At 43.7% G+C, this 25,473-nt stretch overlaps 1 protein-coding gene across 1 annotated transcript in view; it reads right to left on the reverse strand.

Annotated features, from left to right (window-relative positions):
• Positions 1-25,473, reverse strand: part of SV2B (synaptic vesicle glycoprotein 2B) — a 281,226-nt gene that overhangs the window by 105,165 nt on the left and 150,588 nt on the right. Inside the window, exons 4-5 of the mRNA XM_086958097.1 lie at positions 15,750-15,883; positions 1,647-1,736 (exon numbers count right to left, since the gene is read on the reverse strand). Coding sequence (XP_086814223.1) covers positions 1,647-1,736; positions 15,750-15,883 — 224 coding nt within the window. The remainder of the gene's footprint in view (positions 1-1,646; positions 1,737-15,749; positions 15,884-25,473) is intronic.

Here is a 25,473-nt window from a genome sequence, read left to right on the forward strand (position 1 = left end):
CTGCACCCTGACCTAAGGGCAACCTAGGGCCTACCTTATGGGGGCCTTATGTTAAAAGGGGAGATAAAGGCCTGGCAAGGGGGTTTACATGCCAAATGAACATGGCATTTTGACACTGCATTCAGGCTGCATGGCATGCCTGGGACATACTTTGAAGTCCTACTTAAGTGGCTGGTGCAATAAGTACTGCAGGCCTGCCGGTAGCATTAAACTTACAGTCCCTGGGTATATGGTATACCACTCTACAAGGGACTTACTAGTAAATTAAACATGCCAATTGGTTATAAGCCAATTTGAACTTGTTTGAAGGAAAGGGCAGAAGCACTTTAGCACTGGTTAGTAGTCATAAAGTACATAAGAGTCCTAAGGCCCAAAAACATGAATTCATCAAAAAATGGAGGGTAAAAGGCAAATGTTTTGGGGGTGACCCTGAACAGCAGGTCAGGTCCAACATTCAGCTTTAATTCATTCTGCCTGAGGTTACAGCTTGTGTAAGATGACCTCAAGGTGAGCCAGACTATGACATCAGGCCATTTCTATTAAGCACTGCATGAAAATTGTATTTAGATCAAAACTATTCATGAGGTTCAAATGAGTGACTGTGCTGACAACATCAAGATTGCAAAATAGAGTAAATTACAGTGTATTTTTGAGTCGGTCATATAATGATGGTCCAGAAAAAATGTACAGCAGGTACAAGGTCTCTTTTATATAAGCTGTTAGTACTTTGATATATGCCAATGCGAGTGAATGATTGCAATACTTACAGTCTGACACATATGCAAAGTGCTGCTTTGACCTTGTTTCTTAGTGCAGCCATTTAACTTTAATAAACTGAAGTACATCTCTGTCCCCCTCTAGCCATTTCAAAAAATTAAGCATAGCTCTTTAGACTTGTAATAAGACCAGTGCTGGCTTAAACCCAAAGGAACCCGATGTTCATGAAGAGATGCTATGATGAAAGTGTCTGCTGTTGCTAATTAAATTAGGAGACACATAGTTATTGGTAAACACTGGTTTGCTGCCAATGCATGATCTTTGGTGCCTGCTGTCAAGCCCCAGGATAAATGCTAAGCTATGTTTTACACTTGGTCATTACAGCAGCCAACTACTTATTTGAAGACATTTTTGCAGAGCACAGTCTCAGTATGAACCTCTGCTTGAATTATTGATTTTTAGTTAATGTTGCAACAAGGCTGTGATTTCAGCATGGAGAGAGCCACATTTTATCGCCCCCAATGACATAATCATGACTAAAGTCATGCAATATTATTTCCTGTGATATTATTAGGGGGATAATGGCCACTTCTGCTGCCCCTTGCATTTTCCTGAGTTGACGTCCATGGCAATAGTAGGGAAGTTGGGTATAACATAGGAGATGGCAACACTTAGGGGAGCAGTGCTATTAGGTAAACCCAAGCAGTGGGAGACAGCAGTTGCCCATTCTAAAAGAAGAGTGTCTCCGAGCCCAGCAGGATCTATCTACTAAATGCACTGTCCTAAAGTATGTATATAGTCACATGTACAAAAAAGTAGGCAACATTCTTAGCCTAGATGATACCCATCCAGCAAAACAAAGATACTTTACTAATCCTCAGATATTATGAGCAATACAACTAAATAACATCTCAGAACTATTCACTTACAGTAAACACTTTTTCAGGCTCTCCTTTAGCCCGCATATTTGTGTCATGAACCCTCTTCAGAATCATCCATGCTTCATCATGCTTGCCCATCTGGTAACCAAAAACATAACTGGATTAGAAAAATCAAAACATACTTGAAAATAAACTTGCAGTCATATTTTTAATAGCATATATTTGTGATAAATCTTTACTTTTATCTTCATTCAAATATGAGATAGTGCCAGGGCACAAAATTAGTTGCAGCATCTGTTTGTTATATACAAGCATCACATTTGTCTATTTTACACATTGCTTGTCTAACCAGTGCAGCAAATTTTAAGGCTAAGCACGACAGTCCTTCTAAGTCATGCACTGAAGAGTTAGGTCTGAGGGTCCAATATTTATAATTGGTTCCAGTTTTGAAATAGGAGAAGGCTTTTAAATTGCCCACCCCCACGCCTACCTGTCCTGGCCCCAGCTTGTCTGGGGGCACAAAAGACTGGTGTGACACCCTTTGTGAGTGTGCCTTGGTTCAGTCGTTGTGAGGTGCATGTGTGGTAGGTAACAGCTCCACCCCCTATCAAGTCAGAGAGGGCCCATCCTGACAACACCTATTTGCCTTTGTCTTACTGTCTGGGAGCTATATAGAAGAACCAGCAGCCAGTCATGGGATACAGGATACCAGGGGGAGAGACCAAATGGTTAGTACAAGAAAATGCCAACATTCTAAAAGTGGCCTTTTCAACATTGTGACATAAAAGCAAACTTAACCATTAAAGAGGGTTTTAAATAACAATTATTTAGGGACCAATATCAGCATTGCTATCTGCTCTTCTTATTGAAAGGTATCACTTAATAAATAAAAAAAAAGCAACCTAATATTAAAATGTAATGTGGTAACATAATGTTATCATATGGGGGTGGTAGGCCTTACAATAGTGAAAAATAAATGTAGAATGTTTTCACTACCAGGACATGCAAAACTTTTTAAGTACATTGCACCCTGTCCTATTGGCTGTTTAGGGCCTACCCCTGTAAGGAGGGGACTAATATGTATTAAAAAGCAATGCTCGCGCCTGCCAAAAAGGTGTATTTTGCCTGGTCAAAATAGCAGTTTAAACTACACACACAGGAGGAAATGGCATGCCTGAGATATGTTTAAAGGACTACTTAAGTGAGTGGCACAATGGATACTGCAGGTCCACAGATAGCATTTAATTTACAGGCCATGGGTTCATGTAGTGCCACTTTACTAGGGACTTACAAGTAATATAAATGTGCCAATTGGGTGTAAGCCATGTTTAAAGGACAGAGCACAAGCACAGATCATGAGGAGGAAGTAGTGGGGAAGAAAATCTGCACCCATTAATTAGCTGTCATACCGTACCAGGGCAAAGAACAGCCTATCTCCACTAAGGAGGGAGCCCAGACAACTGAAATCAACACCGGAGGGGGCTCCTCTTTAAAGTTTTGGTTGGGAATTCCATGGTATTGATGCCAGTGAAGGGTTACGCTGATCTTTCCAGAGGAGATGTGATCAGTAGGTTCTGGACTGCGCCATCTTGAACTGTCCCTGTATGCTGTGCAGGAGGGTTGGGGCAGGTGTGGAGAGTTGATGTTGCACCATAGGAATGCCAGGGGTGCCTGACCTCTAGAACGTTCCACCTCTATCTTAAAAACTCTTACACAAGGGAGAGATAATGCTTTTTCCTACGATGTTTTTTAAAAATGTATTACCTAGTTGCGGTCGCCAGTAGGTGGTTATAGTTAGGACCAAATTTCCATAGAAAAAGCTTTTTTTGAATAGCCTATCACATTGGCGCTGTTTGACAAATCTTCCCAAAATTTTCCCCAAAAAGTGTACTCATGATTCTTGTTGCACAATGAAAGTTTTGGGGTGATTTGTCAAGTGGGGTCGAGATAAAGGGTGGTAAAAAAATGTGTTAATTCCCTTAGACTCATTAGACACGCCTGCAGCCTGAACCGCTGGATGTAATTACACACAATCTGGCAGAAAGCAAGCTTTTGATCCACAGATTGCGCTTTTTGTTATTTGGTGTAAATTTGTGCAGTAGTTGTTGAGAAATTAAAGGAAATCCACATTTGCATAGCTATGATCGCACATAATTCGCAATGAATCGTGGATGCGCACACTAATAGGGATGCTGTGATTGGCTATCCACAACCTGGGAAGAGAGTTGTAGTCACCATTTTAGTGTATCGGGATAGTCCCCGAGGCTGAAACCAAATGGCACAACTTGGTGTAAGGAGTCCTGACACCACAATAGACATATAATGATCTTTCAAGAACTCCACATGTCAACAATATTTCGCTGAACAGATTTTGTTTCTTAGCATGATATTCGCTAATTTGTTTCTCATTGCCAGCGCAGCTCCCAGTGTAATGGCACAGCGAATTCGGGAATATCAGCAATATAAACATTCATGGGCCCACTCTGATGATGATGCACACACTCACAGACAAACTCAGAAAGTAAAACACCCACTCACACCCCCTCAGGATTTCATCCACCCAGTCACAGATCTATTCTGAGGGGTATATTTACAAGAACGTGTGCTAAACATCACTAGAAATTGCTAACGCAGATTTACACATCGCAGCCCATCGCTGGAAAATAACCCTGTGTCAATGTGGAATTCAGAACACAGTGGTACCACGCGATAGACCGCCAAAACAAAAGATAAAAACACAAACCCCAAGACGTAAAAAGACGCGATATGCCCAAACCCAATAAGAAAATGTGATAACCAGCGCAAGGCCAGCAATCCCCACGCATAAAGCGGGGAAAAAGCAGAAGAACTGCAGACGGAAATTGCCACCAAAAAGGACATCAACTGCATAGTACCACGGATGCACCCTGAGCCACTGCAGAGCACAACATGTACCCTCCAATACCCACGGATGAACACCCCAGAATACACCGACCAGGGAGTGGGTGGATGGGGGAGCCCAGCACAATGGCCCACAGACAAACTTCAAGTAGTCCCACTTACCCCATGCGGCCAAAGGGGCACCCCTACAACATATCAACAAGCACACAACCAACACTTGCACATGTGCGAAACACAGCAAACATGCACATATGTCAGCCACACTGACAATCTTAAGAAACACAACATGACTCGTAGCATGACTGCAGTGCAATCACCATGACAATGTACACAGCACAACACTGTGGAGGCTGAGTGTGGACCACAACCGGAAAGGAGCAGGTCACACTCAGACACAACCACCTGCATAAACAACCCCTGGCGTCATCGGCACATCTGTGGACAGACCATGTCCAAGAGGCACAACTGGACAAAGAGCACAAGTCAGCCAAGTCTGCAACACCTCATCACCGTGGAAGCACAGAATTGACGGGCACACTGCCTGAAAGGGACCAGTGGCAGAAAAATCAGAGCTGCACGAGCTAATCAACCACAGTACAGAATACGCACATAAGTAGAAGTGCACCTCGACATTGACAACATCCCGGTATAAACAGCATCACCTCCACAACAGAACACAGGACACAACTTGGTGCCGCAAATGTGCACGACATGGCAAATCACATCTAGCACAGCAGGAAACTTTGACAGGACAATGTACAAGTACAACCTGCAACCAGCAATATGTTTTATTCACACATGCTGTGTTTGTGGGCAACTCGTACTGTCCCATGATTGCCTGGGACGGCCACAATGTGAGGTGCTCATGAGAATTGTCAATAATGGTGTTCTTATGGGCCTTTCCTGCCACAGCTGCAGTGGGATATGGGCCATCTGCCCCATTGTCCACATCATCGTCTGGTACTTCTGGAACTGGGCTCCATGGGGCATTGGTGCATACACAGATGTTGTGCAATACACAACATGCAACAATCATCTTGCACACGATCTCGGGCTGTACAGGAGCTTTCCACCTGTGCCGTCCAGGCACCTGAAATGTGCCAAATGTGCGTTCAACGATGCCCCTGGTACGCTTGTGGGCCACATTGTACTACTTCCTGGCGGGTATGTTCGGGTCTTGGAGGGGTGTCATCATCCAAGGGCAGAGTGCATATCCTTGATCACCTGTGACAGTGCAGGGAGAAAGGAGTCAATACGTGGTTCGGCAGGATGTGATGGTAGGCCCAATAATCCAGTGATGCATGTGCCTGCTGTGTGTGGGGTGAGTGTAAGCCAGCCCCCAGGGAGTAGCCAGTGCAGGTAACAAGGCAACAGTCATCACGCATCCAGAAATGCAATGTAAGAACAACATGGGGGATGACTTGAGTTGCACAGGGTTTGTGGCCCCGGATGCACTGCGGCTGACACGGGCCCACCAGGACGCTGACTGCGGGAGTCTGGGGTAGGGTCATGGGGGCAGAGCAGGTATCCGTAGATGTAAAAGGAGCTAGTCGCGGAGTGTCTTGGTGGACAGTGTAAGGTGAACCCCCAGGGTATGATGCAGAGGATACATGACTGCTGTGTCCGGCATCATGACAGACATGAATGCCACAGACTCATGCCAGATACCATGTACGTACATGCCCTTTGCTGATGTCAACCCCCAGGCCACAGGCTCAGACACCAACGATGTTCTACCGGAGGCTGACAGTCACTCATGGCGCACAGGGTTAGTGGCACCACATGAAGCCGGACTGCCATATGGAAATATACCACACTAATCAAAGGGGGTCTGGCGCTGTGGCCGCCGCCACGTACAAGGTTTCACGGCCATTCAGGACTCAGGACACAGTTCCACATGTGGGACCACTGTGACCAGGGTGACGCCGGTGGAGTATGTCAATGAGGAAGGAATGATGTGGGCCAGCATTGTGGGGGCCATCAATGGTCTGCAGAGGCTGCAGAGATTGCGGGACTGGGTCTTGGTGCTTGCCCCGGTATGTGGTGAGCCCTCTTTGGCACACAACGGTGTCAGCAGGTGAGCAGTGAGGCCTAGGGGCTCTAGGGCCGGCAGGCCTGGTCTGGGTGTTAGCGTAATGAGGTGCAGCAGGCGAATAGGGTCGCTGGCCCTGCTGCTCACAGCGTCAGCCTTGTGGCGGACTGCGAGGCGCCGCCCTGTCAGTGATGTTGGCCTTTCCAGGAGAGAACCATGCTCTGCACCATCCGTTTTTTGTCCACACGACTGCGCAGCCCTGGTGTACTCAGGGACCACCCACTACGCTCACGCACACAGGGTGGGGACGCAGTGAGCGACATTTCCGCTATCAGGGCCACAGCCTGGTGTGACATGGTTGCGTCCACTGTTCACTACTCTCCAGTCACCAGCAGTTGTAGCCTGCATGGACATGTTTATAGATTGCATGCCCACGTCTGTCCTGCACATGCACCCCTCACTTGTCATTGTGTACACTTGCATCCTTCGCACATGGCTGCATTCCGCATCTACACACGTTCAGCTGTTGAGTGGCTGTGGTGCCATGATATGGCTGTATGGTGTGCAGGGGTAGTCCGGGATCACCATGGAGTGGTGGTGTTGTGTCTGGTAGGAGGACATGTTGATTGCCATGTTGTATGTGGTTTGGTCACAGGTGCATTCCCACAGTTGTGCCTTGTGTGATGGTGGCTTTGAGGTGTGTGATGTGTTGATTTGCCACTTACCAACGAGCATTCCAGTTCCATATGTGTCATCCTGGAAGCACTTTTTGATGACGGACTGTTGGAAGATGAAGGAATCGTGCTCACTGCCTGGGTAGTTTGCGACGACATTGGTGAAGAGTCCCCGGTGGTCCACTATTGCCTGCACATTGATGGAATGCGTGTGCTTTGTGTTGCGGTAGTGGTGTGCAGTATCCGCAGGGGGCACAAGTGGGACATGTGTGCAGTCTATTGCCTCCAACACGGCTAGGAATCCGGCTATGACGTAGAAGTCTTGCTTGGTCTCCTGCTGTTCCTGCGCAGGGTGGGGGAAGTGAAGGTACTGGGGTATGAAGCTGAGGATGGCATCCAGGACAGGTGTGATGAACTTTGATAGGGCTGGCTGTGAGACCCCACAGACTCTAGCAGTTGTTGGTTGGAAGGAACCAGAGGCCAATAGGTGCAGCACAGCCAGCAGCTTTGTCTGCAGAGGGATGTTGCTTCTCCGCTGTGTTGGGACCATCAATCTGTGGGCTATGTGGGTCATGATGCGGATGATGGTTGTTCCTTTAAGCCTGTAGTGGGCAATGACTTCCTCAGGCTTTAGGTCTGTGAGACTGGTGGATTTTCAATAGGTCCGCTGTCTTACTCTGCGCTGCCTCTGTAGTGGTCCAGGAGGGCAGCTCCGGGTCCTGGGGTGGTGGCTGTGGGTGTTGTGGCCCTGTTGGGATTCCGAGCTGCATGATAAGGATCTCCATGGCGTCTTTTGTTCTTTGGGTGTGGCTGTGTGTGGGGCTCCGTTGCCTGCTGCAGGTAGTCGTCCGGGTTTACACCTGCTGTGTTAATTCCCTGCTGCTACCGCGGCTTATCGCGGATCTGGCATGTCATTGTGAAAGTAGTGTTGGGGGTTTTTCGTGTGTTTTTACACAGGAATGCCTCTGCTGCATCTCATTATGGTTAGTTGGTGGTGTCCACCAGGGAGGTAAATTTTGGGGCAGTTATCGAGGGGAATACTGGCGATGTCTGCAGTGTGCACAAGCTTGTGAATGGGGTGTTACATCTATCTCCGCTTTTGATGCGGTAAGGTGGGGATAAATCGGAGTTACGTCCTTGTGAATACCCCCCTGAGAGTCATGCATCGACTCAGAGATGCACTCAAAGACGTGCACCCACTCACAGACCTACACAGACATCAATGAACCCACTCAAACACTCATGTGCCCACTGACAGACCCACTCAGAGATGCACACACCCACTCATAGACCCACTCAGACACTCAAGCATCCACTCACAGGCCCACAGAGAGACTCATGCACCCACTTAGAGATCCACTAAGATACTCCTGCAACCACTGCCAGATGTACTCAGAGACTCATGCACCCACTCACAGACATACTCAGAGACTCATGTACTCACTTACAGATGCATTTAGAGACTAATACACCCACTACCAGACCAACCTAAGACTAATGCTCTCACTGACAGTCCCACTCAGAGACCCACGCACTGACTCAGACCCACTCACAGACTTAAGCACCTACTCACAGAGTCACACAGACACTGATGTACCACGCCAAGATCCACTCATTTAGGCACCCACTCACTGACCCATTCAGAGACTCCAACACCCACTCACACACTAACCCATTCACTCATACACTCATACACCCATTCCCAGACCTACATAGACACTCAAGCACCCACTTAGAGATCCACTTAGATACTCACACACCCACTTACAGATGCACTCTGAGACACATGAACCCGCTCACAGACGCACTTAGTGACTCACACGTCTACTTCCAGATCCTATCAGGACTCATACATTCACTCACAGACACACGCACTCACTCACTGACCCACTCACAGACATGCACCCACTCACAGATCCAACAAGTCAGGCACCCACTGACAGACCCACTCAGAGACTCATGCACCCACTTACAGATGCACTCAGAGACTCACACACCCACTCACAGTTACTGAGATTGTTATGCACCCACTCACAGACCCACTCAATGACTCATGTACCCACTGGGAGACTGATTTATATACCCATGCACCCATTTACAGGCTCACTCAGACACTTATGCAATCACTGTCGAATACACCTACTCACAGACCCATTCAGGCACTGATGCACCCACTGACAGACCCACAGAGAAACTCATGGAAACACTGAGATCCATTGTGATGCTCAGGGATCCACTCACAGATCTACTCAGAGACTCATGCACCTACAAACAGATGCACTTAGAGACTCATGCGGCCACTCACAGATGCACTTTGAGTCATTAATCCACTCATAGACTCATTCAGATTCTCACATACGCTCACATTACCCAGTGAAACTTACACATAAACTCTAAGATCCGCTTAGATAATCATGCACTCACTCAGAGACCCAGTCATATTCTCATGCACTCACTCACAGACCCTATGATATTCTAATGCAGTCACTAGCAGACCTACTTAGACGCTCATACAACCACTCAGAGACCCATTGAGAGACTCATGCATCCGGTCACAGACCCTGTTAGAGATCCAGACACATACTCAGATACTGAGGCACCCACTCACAGGCCCCCTCAGAGACGTGTGTTCCCACTCACAGACCCACTCTGAAGCTCATGCACCCACTCACAGACCCACTCAGAAACTCATGTACCCACTCACAGTCCCACTCATACAATCTTGTACACATTCATAAACAACATTCAGACACTCATGTACCCAAACACAGACCCACTCAGAAACTGATGCACCCACTCACAGACCCACTCGGATACTTACACGCCCACTCATAGACACACACAGATACTCCTACACCCACTCACAGACCCACTGACACAGTTACACAGCCATTCACAGATCCCATTCAAACACACATACATGTGGTGCCAGACACATTCATAGACTCATACATGTTTTTACGGAGTTATTTAGACAGTAATATATATAGAGCCAGATGTACGACGGGATTTGCAACCCGTTTGCTCATGCAAAATCCCTGTGGGCCATGTACAAACACTATTTTATGAGTCGCCAAAAATTGCGACTCGCAAAATAGTGTTTAGAGACTCGCACTTAGGAAAGGGCGTTCCAAGGGCCTCCCTTCCTAATTGTGACACGCAGCACTAGGGGAACATCCTTTACAACGCGGATGTTACACCGCAGTTCCCTTATGACGCAACTTTTACAACGCAAGTTGTAACAACGAATTGCGCTGGGGGGCGCTCCAGGATAGTAAATAGTTTAATTTACTATCCAACTCCTTCCCTACTATCCATGGGGACTGGAGTTTGAATAGTAAATTAAACTATTCACAATCCAGCCCCAAACAACGCAAGTCGTGGTAACGAATTGCGTTGTAAAACATGCGTCGTAAAGTACTGCGATGTAAAACATCGCGTAGTAACGACATACATCCGCAGCACTATGTATGAATCTTTTGCGACTGCAATTGCAGTTGCAAAACACTCGCAATTTAGCGCCCTCTTCAAGAGGGTGGTAATGCAGTTGCAGATGGGAAGGAGGCTCCAGGGGACCCCTTCCCCTTTGCAAATGAAGGTGAAAATATTTTTTAGGGGCAGGCAGTGGTCCCAAGGACCACTACCTGCCCTTAAGAAATTAAACAAAAATATTTGATTTTGTACTTTAAGGAAATCGGTCTGCATTTTAAAAAAACTGCTTTAATTAAAAGCAGTCCCAGACATGGAGGTCTGCTGAGCCCAGCAGGCCACAATACCTGGGAGGGCCAGCCATTCCCAATGGGATCGCAAATTGTGAGTGCCTCATTAATAATAATGAGGCATGCAATTTGCGACCTCATTGGGAATCACAAACAGTGTCTCAGACACTGTTGTGCATTGTGATTTGCAACTCGCCAATTGCGACTCGCAATTTGTTGCAATTTGCGAGTCACAAATCACAATGGTCGTACATCTGGCCCCTAGTGTGATGTTAAAATCAGTTATAGAGTTATACATTTTGAATGTGCTAGTGACTATTGAATGTTTGCTTTTGTTTTGGGATATCATGATGTATTCACAAATATCGCTATCACAAAGTTGTCAAAAATTTAAAAAAATAATATTTACAAATAAAATGAACAACATTTGGGCACTAGGATGGCTCTTAGAAGAGCCTTTGTGTTCACTGTGTGTATATGACAGCTACACATAAGACATGATACAGAATTTCAGGTTGCTGAGAGACATCCGGTTGCCTTTGTCTGTAAAGTGAACTCCATTACTATAGATTCTATGCATATCGAAGTGCAGGTTGTTATTGTAGGTCGGAACCATGTTATGGTCTCTTAGGAATGCATGAGCAGTTTTATTACTATTTTTCCTGGCTTTTTCAATCTGTGGACAGAACTGATTAGACCACTTCAATTTCTGAATTTGGCATATGTTGAGTATATAAAGACTGTGTGCGGGAAAAATGTCATAATTGTGCAAATGTATCCTTAATTAGGATTTACAGCCCTACCCCAGTCAGTGTGTCTAGATCATTGCCATCACAGTGCACAATTATGAGGTCAGGGGGTTAGGAATCCAGAATGCTTTTGACCAAAGGCAGCAAAGGCAGCAATTAATGCCACGTTAACACTACTGGCCAATACAAGTAATGTTCACATTAGCCAAACCCAAGTCCCTGTCGACATCCATTTTTCTAGCAGATTCTCTAGCCCAAAAGCCATAGCTGTGGCCCACAATCCACACTCTACCCATTTTTAAGTGAAGCAGCAGTTGGAGACAGGAGAAAGCTAGAGCTGAATGAGAGAGTTTTCCAAATGGAAGGCAGATAAAATGAAGGTATGCTCCTGGTTTTAATAACAAAATACTGAATGGTGTGAATATGGAGGTGAATAACATTAGGTAGTGTCTAGAAAGCTTAGGTAACTACATCTATGACTGGCTGCAGGAAAAATAAATAAATGTAATGCAGACTTGGATAGGCTTTTAATTCTGTACCGTAAACCGCACCTGCTGTAACTCATTTTTGTAACTAGTATGGCCCTTCTAAAATGTACTGTGAACTTGGGAACTATTGGTTCTAGTTCATTGCCAGGAGACTGTGCTAAGAGTACATTGGGGAAGGGACTTAGAAGAAAGAGTTGTCTGTTTAAAGAAATTAGAGATATTTAGACTGATTGCTGTCTAATAAGGATTACATTTCCTTGTGACACTTTGCTGATAAAGTGTACTGTACCCGTAAAGTCACAAAAATACCAAGCTAAATTTGTTTTTAGCAACCATTCAGAACTTGACTTTTAAAACTAAAATATTAAAGGCATGTTTTAATTGCTGCCTTTGGCACTATCAGAGAGAGCAAAGTTGAAAAAGTTGCCATTAATGGTGCTTTGTATGAGAGTGGTATGCCATTCTAATGGTTATTTTTCGCATTTCTCAAGATTACTGAAACTATAAAATAAGAGCAAAAAAACTATTTCACCAACAAACAAACTTTTTAGGTATGTGAAATACATTGTATTTTGAGAAAATAATATTGAAAAGGTATATGTGTATGTGAGGTTTATAAAAGTGAGCGTGAAATATGTAGAAACTTTTTGATCTTTATGAGATCATGTATAAGAGGTAATGTGAGTGCTTTTATATATATATATGTACATATATATTCCACAAAAAAGAGTTGCCCCCAAAAGGACGAACCACAACATAGGTAGGGTAGGTTCTCCGTTTATTACCAGGAAGCTGCAATGAAGTTCGCAGAATGTCTTGCACACACAGATGCCGGCGCGTTTCGTGCTGGCATGCACTTTATCAAAGGCAAGTTCATATGAGCAGTGCAAAGCATGTCGGGCACGAATTTAAACTCTTAGTACCCGCCAAGTGGTCGCTGACAAAAGCATTCTGGTACCTGTAGTATCTGTGCTTAGTATTCCTCTATTGAGGCGCTTGTGCATTGTCAATGAACAAAATAAAACCCCAGTGGGTTTGCGCTGATATCCTGTTTTCCACACTGCATCGTAACGCTTGCAAAACGACCTCCTATCCCGCTGCTGACAACCATCTGGCATCACCACAGGGCCGCTTCTATGCGGCGGGGCTCCGTCCACGGCGGGGCTCCGTCCACGGCTGGGCCAGCCGTACTAATGCCACAAAAAAGAGTTGCCCCCAAAAGGACGAGCCACAACATAGGTAGGGTAAGTTCTCCATTTATTCCCAGGAATCTGCAATGAATTTCGCAGAATGTCTCGCATACACAGATGTCGACACGTTTCGTACTGGCATGCACTTTATCAAAGGTAAGTTCATATGAGCAGTGCAAAGCATGTTGGGCACGAATTTAAACTCTTAGTACCTGCCCAGTGGTTGCTGGCCAAAGCATTCTGGTACCTGTAGTATCCATGCTTAGTATTCCTCTATTGAGGCGCTTGTGCATTGTCAATGAACAAAATAAAACCCCCGTGGGTTTGCGCAGATATCCTGTTTTCCACCCTGCATCGTAATGCTTCCAAAACGACCTCCTATCCCGCTGCTGACAACCATCTGGCATCACCATAGAGCCGCTTCTATGCGGCGGGGCTCCGTCTACCGCTGGGCCAGCCGTACTAATTCCACAAAAAAGTTTTGCCCTCAAAAGGTCGAGCCACAACAGAGGTAGGGTAAGTTCTCCGTTTATTACCAGGAAGCTGCAATGAAGTTCACAGAATATCTCGCATACACAGATGCCGACGCGTTTCGTGCTGGCATGCACTTTATCAAAGGCAAGTTCATATGAGCAGTGCAAAGCATGTCGGGCACAAATTTAAACTCTTAGTACCCGCCCAGTGGTCGCTGGCCAAAGCATTCTGGTACCTGTAGTATCCGTGCTTAGTATTCCTCTATTGAGGCGCTCGTGCATTGTCAATGAACAAAATAAAACCCAAGTGGTTTTGCGCAGATATCCAGTTTTCCACACTGCATCGTAACACTTCCAAAACGACCTCCTATCCCGCTGCTGACAACCATCTGGCATCACCACAGGGCCGCTTCTATGCGGCGGGGCTCCGTCAACGGCTGGGCCAGCCGTACTAATTCCACAAAAAAGAGTTGCCCCCAAAAGGACGAGCCACAACATAGGTAGGGTAAGTTCTCCGTTTATTCCCAGGAATCTGCAATGAAGTTCGCAGAATGTCTCGCATACACAGATGCCGACACGTTTCGTACTGGCATGCACTTTATCAAAGGTAAGTTCATATGAGCAGTGCAAAGCATGTTGGGCACGAATTTAAATTCTTAGTACCTGCCCAGTGGTCGCTGGCCAAAGCATTCTGGTACCTGTAGTATCCATGCTTAGTATTCCTCTATTGAGGCGCTCGTGAATTGTCAATGAACAAAATACAACCCCAGTGGGTTTGCGCAGATATCCTGTTTTCCACCCTGCATCGTAACGCTTCCAAAACGACCTCCTATCCCGCTGCTGACAACCATCTGGCATCACCATAGAGCCATTTCTATGCGGCGGGGCTCTGTCCACCACTGGGCCAGCCGTACTAATTCCACAAAAAAGTTTTGCCCTCAAAAGGTCGAGCCACAACAGAGGTAGGGTAAGTTCTCCGTTTATTACCAGGAAGCTGCAATGAAGTTCGCAGAAATGTCTCGCATACCCAGATGCCGACGCGTTTCGTGCTGGCATGCACTTTATCAAAGGCAAGTTCATATGAGCAGTGTAAAGCATGTCGGGCACGAATTTAAACTCTTAGTACCCGTCCAGTGGTCTCTGGCCAAAGCATTCTGGTCCCTGTAGTATCCGTGCTTAGTATTCCTCTATTGAGAGGGGCTGTTTCCCTGAAGCATTATCAAATCAATGCCATTCATCTCATGGACTGTATTAAGCTGCGGTTGTTTTTTTGGTGACCCAGAGATCTGTTGAGGAATAGCACAGTTAAATGGACTCACAACTTCCCAACTTCTCCAATATGTAAAGCTTGCATAACTAAGCGGGCAGGGAAAACGACCTGTAAAAATAAAGTTTTTGAGGGAAAGATTTCCCACAAAAACTGTTTATTACATTGAAAGCTATGAAAACAATTTCTTTTGAATGTTTGATATGTTATATTAACATTGCTAATTCGATAATTAAGGGAAAGATATTTTAAAAAATGTGTAAACAATTGCATTCATGCCTAATACTAACCGACTCATAACTCGTTGTGTTAATATTTTAGTGTATATGTTTATAACAGTAATTTTAGAAATGTTATATTAACGTGTACATGTTTTATTAACTATTTGATGTTAAAAAAACTCATTGCGCTACAGTACTTCACTTTTAGTTAAGTTAATACCACTTCAAGTGCCAGATATTTTTATCACTTTACTTGTAGATGCTTGGGGCATGTCCTCTCATGTCATGAGAGTGTACGCCCCATTGTCAGTCTCTAAGTGTCAGATGGCATACTTCTGTCCTGTCTCTCCCAATTCCGAACATTTTGCAATGTTAGACGAGTGCACTCCCATTGAACCGATGTTGAAAACCATTTTAAAGCTGTACGTGCAATTTATATTTTGAGTATCAAATCTTACCTCCAGTAAAAAGCGTGGGCTTTCTGGCATAAATTTCAGGGCAATCACTGAAGCTATACAAGGCAAAGCACATATGACAACAAACACCCTCCAACTGTGGAAATGATAATTGGTTCCCATACTGAATCCCCAACCTGAAAATAAAAGAAAATTTAAATATCAGCAATGTACAACTCTGTTTAACATATTCTGTTTTTGAAGTAAGCTGAAAAGGGAAGTTACCTGTCACACAAACAGAAAATTACCTGTCACACGAATGGAGAATTACATGTGGCACAAATTGGGATTTACCTCTGAAACAAATGAAGAGTTTCACATTGCACAAATGGCGAATTACCTGTCACAGAAATGGAGAACTTGAAGACAGCTTTCGACCAATGCAGCGCCACAACATTTCACAAATGGTTACAGTGTACCACCCTAAGTGGCATGGGTATGCCCAGATGTGGGTACCATGCTCACTGTGTCACTGGAACCAAGCAAGTATGACCCACCCTCTATTCTGGCAAGCTTTATTGCGTTCAACAGACACTTTTATAACAATCATAACACATGGTCCAGGACTGTGTAAGCAGAGTATCTAGATGGCATTGCCCTTGCGTGGTTGTTGTCTGACCAGAGGAAATATTTATCTCAAACTATCACAGTAGACAACATTAAAGTGGTGTTATATCCTATGTTTTCTTAGTTATTTTATTTGCAGTGTGTTCTCCATTAGACTGCTTTATCCAAGTGCTTGGGTTGCTAGGTGATCATAGAATGTTATTTGAAAAGAAATAATTAGGAACTAATATTTAGACAAAGGACATAAGCGGACTAGTGACAGCACAAACTGTGATTAAACAAAATGCATGGTACAAAATTATTTTATTAAATATTCATTATGGTAAAAAACATTGTTGTTTAAATATACATGATTATTGTGTGCATGCCTCCATTATATATGTGACTTTATCTACATATACAGACATATATTGTTAAATCTTATACATATTTCATGATTGATAAAGCGGAGGTTTGTTTTGGCACATATGTACATTAAAACATGGCTAAGTATGTCTTCTACGCGCGTTTCGGCTGAGGGCCTTCGTCAGGGAGCCATGTAGGTATCCAAGTGGACCTGAACGTGTGGTTGGTGTTGGTTCTCACACGGTTATAATCAGAAATGGATAGTCTGTCTTGAGGACTTGAGCGCTTTAAAGTGTTTTATCTATCTGTTTCCGGTTTTCTATTTTCACATATCTTGCTATTTAAGAGTGAGCTTCCAGTATTAAGCTGTGAGGTACCTCCTATTTGATGCGAGGCTACGTGCTGCTGATGCCCAGTAGGTGATGTGTTGATAACCTGTATACTAGGATTAATGGTTCTCAAGATGGGGGTCTGTTGACGGTTCTGGTCGCATTGGCAGTCTTAGATTCGCGTCAACTGCATATACATTGGGGGTCTGTAGGCTTCTGGGCGTTAACACGCAGGTGCCCTCATGTTGATGGCAGTGCGGAGACACTTGAAGTCACTGGTGTTTTTCTCTTGCTTGCCTTCCGATTGGGGGGTCCTGTCGGCATCTATACGGGTAGCGCCAAGGTTAGAATGTTAAGCTTCTGATCTTCAGTTGAAGACTGAAGCTTGACGGAAGAACACTCTGACTGATCTAGTGCTGTACTTGTTATTTAAGAATAAACTTAATTTATAAGATTACTCCTCCTATCTGTGATTCTTGGACACGACATAATTTGGCGACAAGGTGGTCAAGTCAGCACTCCTCTGAACCCACGCCCAGATGCGAGATTAATTGAGGATGGTCTTGTCAGACTCTAGTGTTCATGAACTGTCTTTCTTTGAATACTATTGATGGACTTTGAACACTTGAATTTACCTCTACTGAACAACTTTGAACACTTTGAATACTGTCCGCTACTGCTACTATCAAGATAAGTCTTATTATTTATATTTTAAGATTTTTCTAAAAATCTATTGGGAGCTTCGCTGCATGTACCTTTGTTGTTCTGGTGTACCTCGATGCAGGCTCATAGATTCTCCTTTATTTTCCATTGACTTTGGAACCTTTTTTTTCTCTTAAAAAACTGTCACAATTTTATGCGTGTCTCTACATTTGTTTTTCCTCATTGGCGATATTTTGACTCTTTCCATTTTTTGATTGCCTTATTTCACAAACTTCTCAATACAAATTTTAATGTATTTAATGTTTTATCAATCTTTAAAAATCTCCTCTTGATTGCGCCATTCAAATTAACGAGACGACAGTTACTTACTTGTTTCGAATTCTTAATTTTCAAGAATCGTTACCTACGCCTCAGTGACGCTCCTTCGAATCTCCTGCCATCTTCATTACGGATCTCTAAGCGCCGGAAATCATCACTACGTTCACACGTCAACGTGCATGTCATCACGTAATATTCTCTGCGTAATAGCCATTTTTGGTAACTTAGCAACACGCAAACATCGCGTCTACCGACTTCCAGCGTTTACTCACAGCTACGGACTTCGATATTTTTTGAAGGGAGGCATTTCATAAGCATTGCGTCTTACTGATTTCCATGGATTAAAAACAGTGCTTACTCACAGATACGGACTTTGGTATTTTGAAAGGAGGTATTTCATTACTTTAAACTTTAAAACAAAACGTATTATTGCTGATGTATACAGACTTGATTCTTTTTTAAAATACGTGTATCATTCACGCTGATACACACAGCTTACAACAAACTTAAGAACATTGTGCATCATTTACGCTGATGCACACAGCTTTACATTATTCTTGATATTATATTTACTGGTGTGTCATCTACGTTGACACACACAGCTTTCAACAAACTTACTAACATTGTGCTTCATTTACGCTGATGCACACAGCTTTTGTTATTGTTGATATTATATTTATTGTTTCATTTTAAAGCATTTCCTTTACCTATGCTATCTACATTATAGGATTTCATTATGGCTCAACAAACTGCAGTCCTTCCATCTCCATTTCTTCCTGAACCGGGCACTCCAAAAATTAGGTGGACTCAATGGTTTAAATCTTTTAATAGTTATATTATTGCCATTGATGCTGTAAAATTTTCTCCTGTCAGAAAAAAGGCAATTTTATATAGTGATTTGGGTGCTGATGGTCAAAGAATTTTTGACCATCAACCTCCTATAGTTAGACCACCTTCAGATGATTGGAATGAGTATACTGAAGCTATTGCACGTTTGGAAAAGTATTTTAAAGATGAGCCGAGTATAATTGTTGAGAGACATAATTTTTATACTCGTAAACAAAGAGAGTATGAAAAAATTGATACGTTTTTAGCTGAATTGAGGGTTCTAGCTGCGACTTGTGAATTTGAGGGTCCTATTGACCAGTATCTTAGGGACCAAATTGTAGTAAATTGCTTTATAACAAAGTTCAAGAGAGAATCTTGTGGCATATTACCAAGCAAAATTGATAATTATCGCTATTGCTTGGTTAGAGACAAAAATTTACCGCTGAGCTGCGGCGATTTTTATCGCAAATAAACCTTGGTATTACCAAGGTTGATCGCAAATGCGATACAAATCGGCCGCAATGCATGATTATCGCTGAAAAGTCAGCGATATTCATGCATTACCGAGCTAATGCTCTTAGCCATGTTATCCACCTCCCATTGGATAACATGGCTAAGAACTGCTCAGGGCAGGTGTTAGCTTTTGGAGATATTTGCGCTTAGCGCGAATATCTCCAAAAGTTGGTAATAGGAGATAGCGATGTTAGCGACTGTTTCCAGTCGCTAACATCTTGGCACGCCCACTTTGCATGTCATTAGTGATAAATATCACTGACATGCAAAGTGGGGCCCAAGATGGTCGCTATCTCCTACTAGCTGTCGCTAACTGGTGTTAGCGACAGCTAGGTAATAGGGAGATAATTTTATCTCCGCCTTCTTGGCTTTTAAAGCCAAAAAAGCGTAGATAAACCCCCTTGATAATATTCCCCCTTATATTGTCGGAATCCCTCACTTTTGGAAACATTAGAATTAGCAAGGGGAATTGAAAGATCTGTTTTTGCATCTAAAGAATTGAGTAATAGTAAATCTACACATGTAGATTTAGTAAACAAAGTTTCATCTCAAAGTGTGAATCAATGTGATAAATCTTCTAAAATTGAAAGGAAGAAAACTGACAAACCTCCTGCTTGCTTTAGATGTGGCTCAAAGTCACATCTGGCTAATTCGACTTCGTGTCCTGCGTTAAAAAAACAATGCTCTAATTGTAAAAAAGTTGGACACTTTGCTGCAGTGTGTAAATTCAAAGCACAAACAGTGTATTTAGAAGTCACAAATTCTGAGGAGGTGTCTAATGTAAGTGAGGAACAGATTGTTAGAAAAATTATATTGTCAGTTGATATGATATATGGTCAAGAAGATTCTTCTACTTCTGATCCTATGTGTGATTTAAAAATTGGTAAGGTTGTTGTGAAAGTTACAGTGGACTCAGGATCTCCCATCACCATTATTGCTGATTTTCTTTTCTTGGAACAGTAGAAGGGAGTTCAACTTTTACCTCCTGATATTTGCACTGTAGCGTGTAATGGAAAGGTTATAGATTTAATAGGTTATTTTATTGATAATCTCACTTTTGAAGATCGTACTGTGCAAGCAAAAATGTATGTTGCTAAGAAATGCTATAACGTTCTTGGATGGAGAGATCAAGGGAAATTCCCTTTAGTTTTGAGACCTGGTACCAACAATCCAATTTCTTTAGATCACTCTAGTACATTTAGTGCTCTAGTTACTGAAGAATTGTCCTCAGAGAAAATCATGGGGAAATACAAAGTTGTCTTTTCTGACAGTCTTGGGTCAGTCAAGGGTTTCAAACACAAAATCATCTTGAAACCTGACACTGTGCCGGTGATCCACAAGGTCAGGCATGTTCCTCTAAGCAATAGGGAGAAACTGAAAATTCATCTTCATCAGCTATGTAAGGATGGTGTTATTGAACACATTAATTCTTCATTATGGGTTTCGCCAATTGTGGTTGGACTTAAAAAGAACTGTGATGAGCTTAGGCTGTGTGTAGACCTTAGAGCTTTGAATAAGAACATACAGGTGGATTGTTTTCCCCTACCACGTATCCAAGATATGCTAGCTCAATTGAGAGGTACAAAAGTTTTTTCTACCATAGATTTGAGGGCAGCATATCATCAGATCGAGTTATGTGAGGAGTCTAGAGATCTAAGAGCTTTTAATACTCATTTTGGCCCTTACAGATATTTGAAGTTACCTTTTGGTCTAGCTTCGGCGGCCTCAGTTTTTCAGAAATTGATGTTTCAATTGTTTGGCGAGGTTCGTGATGTTTTAGCATATCAAGACGATATTTTGATATCTACTAATACTGTTGAGGAACATCTTATCAAATTAGATCAAGTGCTAGGTATCTTAAATGATCATGGTATGACCATAAAAAAACAAAAATGTAAGTTTCTACTAGATGAGGTGGAGTATCTTGGTCATACTATCTCTCATAAGGGCATTACTCCTAAACGTGACCTGTTGCAAGGAATTCGGGATTGTGCTTAACTCATTAATAAAGACCAGTTGAGGTCATTTTTAGGGTTAAGTGAGTGTTACTCAAGATTTGTACAGAATTCTGCACATATAAGTGAGCCATTAAGGATGCTCACCAGGAACAATGTCAAATTTGTGTGGGGTGAGGAGCACAAACTGGCATTTGAATCTTTAAAATATTTAATAATAGGAGCTCCTGCTCGTAAACCTTTTGATGAGAATTCTGTTTCCTCTATTACTGTGGATGCCAGTAATGCTGGGTTAGGAGCTGTGCTGAGTCAGGTAAATGGAGGTGATGAGAATATAATAGCTTTTGCTTCCCGTCAACTCACACTATCAGAAAGAAACTACAGTACAATTGAAAAGGAAGATCTAGCTTGTGTATGGGGAGTTAAGCATTTTTCTACTTATGTTTGGGGTCGTGAATTTGTGTTGGTGTCAGACCATAAGCCGTTGATTTACAACTGGAATGACAAAGGTTTAAGGAATGCAAGTCCAAGATTGGTTCGCCTTTTTTCTAAACTTTATGATTTTAACTTTGTGATGAGACACATTCCAGGAGGAAAGAACTTCACAGCTGATTTTTTGTCTAGATGCCCTTCAAGTTGTGCAGACTTTGTACCTATTCTTGATGACAAGGAAGTGGTAGTTAACTTATTGGATGGTTTGGAAGTAGCTAAGGATGTTGTTTCTGAATCAGATTGGATTAAGGCGTCTTTGCAAGACAATTCTCTATGTATTTTAAAAAGATACATTGCTGAAGGTTGGCCTAGAGAGAATCAAGTTGACAAGGATCTTCTTCCGTTCTCCAAAATTAGAGAGGAATTAAGCATGGAGGGAGATTTTATTTTGAGAGGTTTTTCTCTTATTCCTCCTGTGTCCATCAGAAGTAAGATTATTAACATTGCTCACAAAGGTCATGGAGGGATTACAAGTACCAAGAAGAGATTGAGACTTCATTAATGGTGGCCAGGCATGGATGTTTGTGTGGATACCGTTTTAAATGATTGTGTTGAATGTTCACATGCTGAGAAATATTTACGCACTGTGAATAAACCATTGTGTCCTGTTGTTTTTCCTGATAGTCCATGGGAGAAATTAGGCATGCTTTTTTTAGGACCGATTGGAGGTTTAAATCAAGGTTATAGATTTATTCTTGCTATTGTTGATTATCATTCTAAGTGGGTTGTCTTCAAGTTTTTAAAGGAACCTAACACTGAGAATGTAATAAAATGTCTCAAACAGCTTTTCCAATCTGAGGGAATACCAGCTTATCTGGTGTCAGATAATGGAGTACAGTTTGTGTCGCATGACATGAAGAATTTCTTGAATAATTTGGCCATTAGGCACCTTACCACTTCTTTATATAGCCCTCAAGGAATTGGCTTAGTTGAAAGAGTGAACCGTGTCTTGAAGGATGCTGTCCAGTTAGCTATTTCTTCTGGAGTTAGTGTTCAAGAAGTGGTGAGCGACAGATCATGGTCATATAACAACACCCAGCATTCGCCCACTGGAGTAACTCCATTCTATTTGTTAAGAGGAAGACAATCTTTTATTGAATTATCTCCTGAGGCAAAGGCCAAAAGAAAGCCCGTCTGCGCCCGTCCGCGGTCGGACGGGGTCAGGGGCACTGCACTATGCCCATTTTGCATCCTATACCCCCGATATACTCTGTGCATACCAAGGCCCTTGGGACTTGAATCAAGCAGCACTGGGGCATATCATGGATGCCGGGATTTTACGCGCTCATCCTTTACCCCTTTTACCACCTAATTTGCCTTCACTATCCCGACCTTCCACCTGCCCCAGTTCTTCCATCCCCCTAGCAACTGACATAACGATCATTTCTGCCTTCCTGTTAAATACACGGTCGGCTGTAAAACACCATCTCGACTTGTTCATTTTCTTGGACACTCAAAAACCGGACCTATTGTTTCTCACAGAAACTTGGTTCTGCCAGGACTCCCTGCTCAACTTACTTGCAGCCCTGCCCACTTCGTACTACGCTTTACGGGCAGATCGGCCTCCTGGCAAAGCAGGGGGGGGGAGTGGCTCTGATTATCCGTTCCAGTTTACACTTTCAACCATTATCCTACCCACTAATCCCAGCAGTTGACTACTTGGTTGCACGTTCTAACTCCTTTCAGACGCCAATCACTTGTGTTTTGATGTATCGTCCTCCCCAAAATATGCCTCATTTCCTTCCGGCTCTTCAGGACCTGTTAGCTACGTTGGCTGTGAATAACTCGGCGGTCCTGGTATTGGGAGACTTTAATTTCTGGCCATCTGATCCGGCTGAAGATGCCCCTTCCAGGTACTTCACGGAATCACTTCACAGTCTGAACTTCATACCACATATTCATACTCCAACCCATGTTCAGGGTCATATGTTAGACCAAGTTTGGTCTCTCAATATCCCTATCCCTGCTCCTACTGTCACCCCCTGTTTGTGGTCCGACCCTCATTTGATTTCCTTTTTCTTGGATTTAAGTTTAACCACAAAACCCCCCTGCCCAAGAACACCTGGGCTCGTAACTGGGGCAAAGTCGATATTTCCTCTCTCTGCTCCTCTCTTTTAGCCTCTAGTCCAGCTATAGAGGAACTTTCCACACCACTTCAAGCAGAGACCTTAAACAAATGGCTGTCCAATGCCTGTGATCAGGTGGCCCCCCTAAGGCGCATTAGGGTTAGATGCGCCCACGTCGTTAACAAATGGTTCAGCCCGGAGCTCAAAGAGAAAAAACTGGCTGTCCGCCGAGCAGAGCGAGCTTGGCGACGTACTTATTGCACTGCCTCTAAATCACTGTACTCCTCCATCCAGGCTGAGTACAAGAAAGCCATCCTAGACGCTAAAACCAGTTATTTCTCCAACAAGATCCTCCGGGCAGAGAACCAACCTAGAGAAATCTTCGCCACAGTCTTTGAATTAACCTCTTCGGACAGGACCACTTCTAAGCCTGTACCTTCCCAGCCCCTGTGTGACTCGCTGAATAATTTTTTTATTTATAAAATTGCAGACATTAAGGCCAACATTCCCCTTCCTTCCCCTGCCTTTTTAAACCCTGACCCACCACTCAACTCCAATCACCTGTATCACATAACTCCTTTGTCTAAAGAAATTTTTCTCTCTTTGCTCCCCTGCGTCAAGTCTGGATCCCCTTCCGACATTTGCCCGGCTTACATCTTGCGTGATATCTTCCTGACCTGCCCTTCCCCCCCTCTTATTTTTCTCAATGAGACCCTCAAGTCAGGAATTGTCCCTCCTTGCCACAAATCAGCCACTATCATCCCTATCTTAAAGAAACCAGGTGCAGACTCAACAGCGTTAGCAAACTATCAGCCTATTTCCCTTCTCCCTTACTTGGCCAAAGTTCTTGAACGCCACGCCACTAAAATCCTCAGTTCCTTTATCAAGGATAGTGGCTACCTTGCACCGTGCCAAGCAGGGTTCCGCCCTCTCCATTCCACCGAAAAAGTGGTGGTCTCCGTCATGGATACACTTAGAGGGGGCCTAGATGCTAATCTCCCTCAAGCACTGGTTCTCCTTGACTTGTTGGCCGCCTTCGACACGGTGGACCACACCATCCTTCTCTCCCGTGTCGAGGCAGCAGGCATTGGAGGTTCGGCCCTGGCCTGGCTCAGCTCATTTTTGAGCGACCGCTCACAGGCAGTCCATTTGGCGGACTTTTCCTCCCCCGCTCGCAAGGTACAATGTGGCGTCCCCCAGGGATCTTCTCTCTCCCCTCTTCTTTTTAATTTGTATATCTTTCCACTTATTTCTGCCCTGCAGAGGATGGAGGTCACGGTGTTTAATTACGCCGATGACCTCCAGCTCATTTTTAACCTCTCCGATTCTCCTGACTCTATACACAATTTCCAGTCGGTGATGGTCTTTATCAGGGATTGGATGAGCTTTAACCATCTTAAGCTCAACCCTGATAAGACCGAGCTTCTCCTCACTGGTGGTAAAGTCAACCCTTGGTCTTCTATTTTTTGCCCCCCCTCTTTTGGTCCTCCCCCCTCTCCTTCCCCCTCTGTTAAAACACTGGGGATTACGCTTAATCAACATCTCACCCTACACTCCCAGATTAGCACGGTGGTCTCCTCTTGCTTCTTTATTTTGCGCACTATTCGAAAAATGTCACGTTTTTTTTCCTTTTCAGCTCTTAAACTGATCC

This window comes from Lissotriton vulgaris, chromosome 2_1, assembly GCF_964263255.1.
Source record: "Lissotriton vulgaris chromosome 2_1, aLisVul1.2, whole genome shotgun sequence".
Classification (NCBI taxonomy): Eukaryota; Metazoa; Chordata; class Amphibia; order Caudata; family Salamandridae; genus Lissotriton; species Lissotriton vulgaris.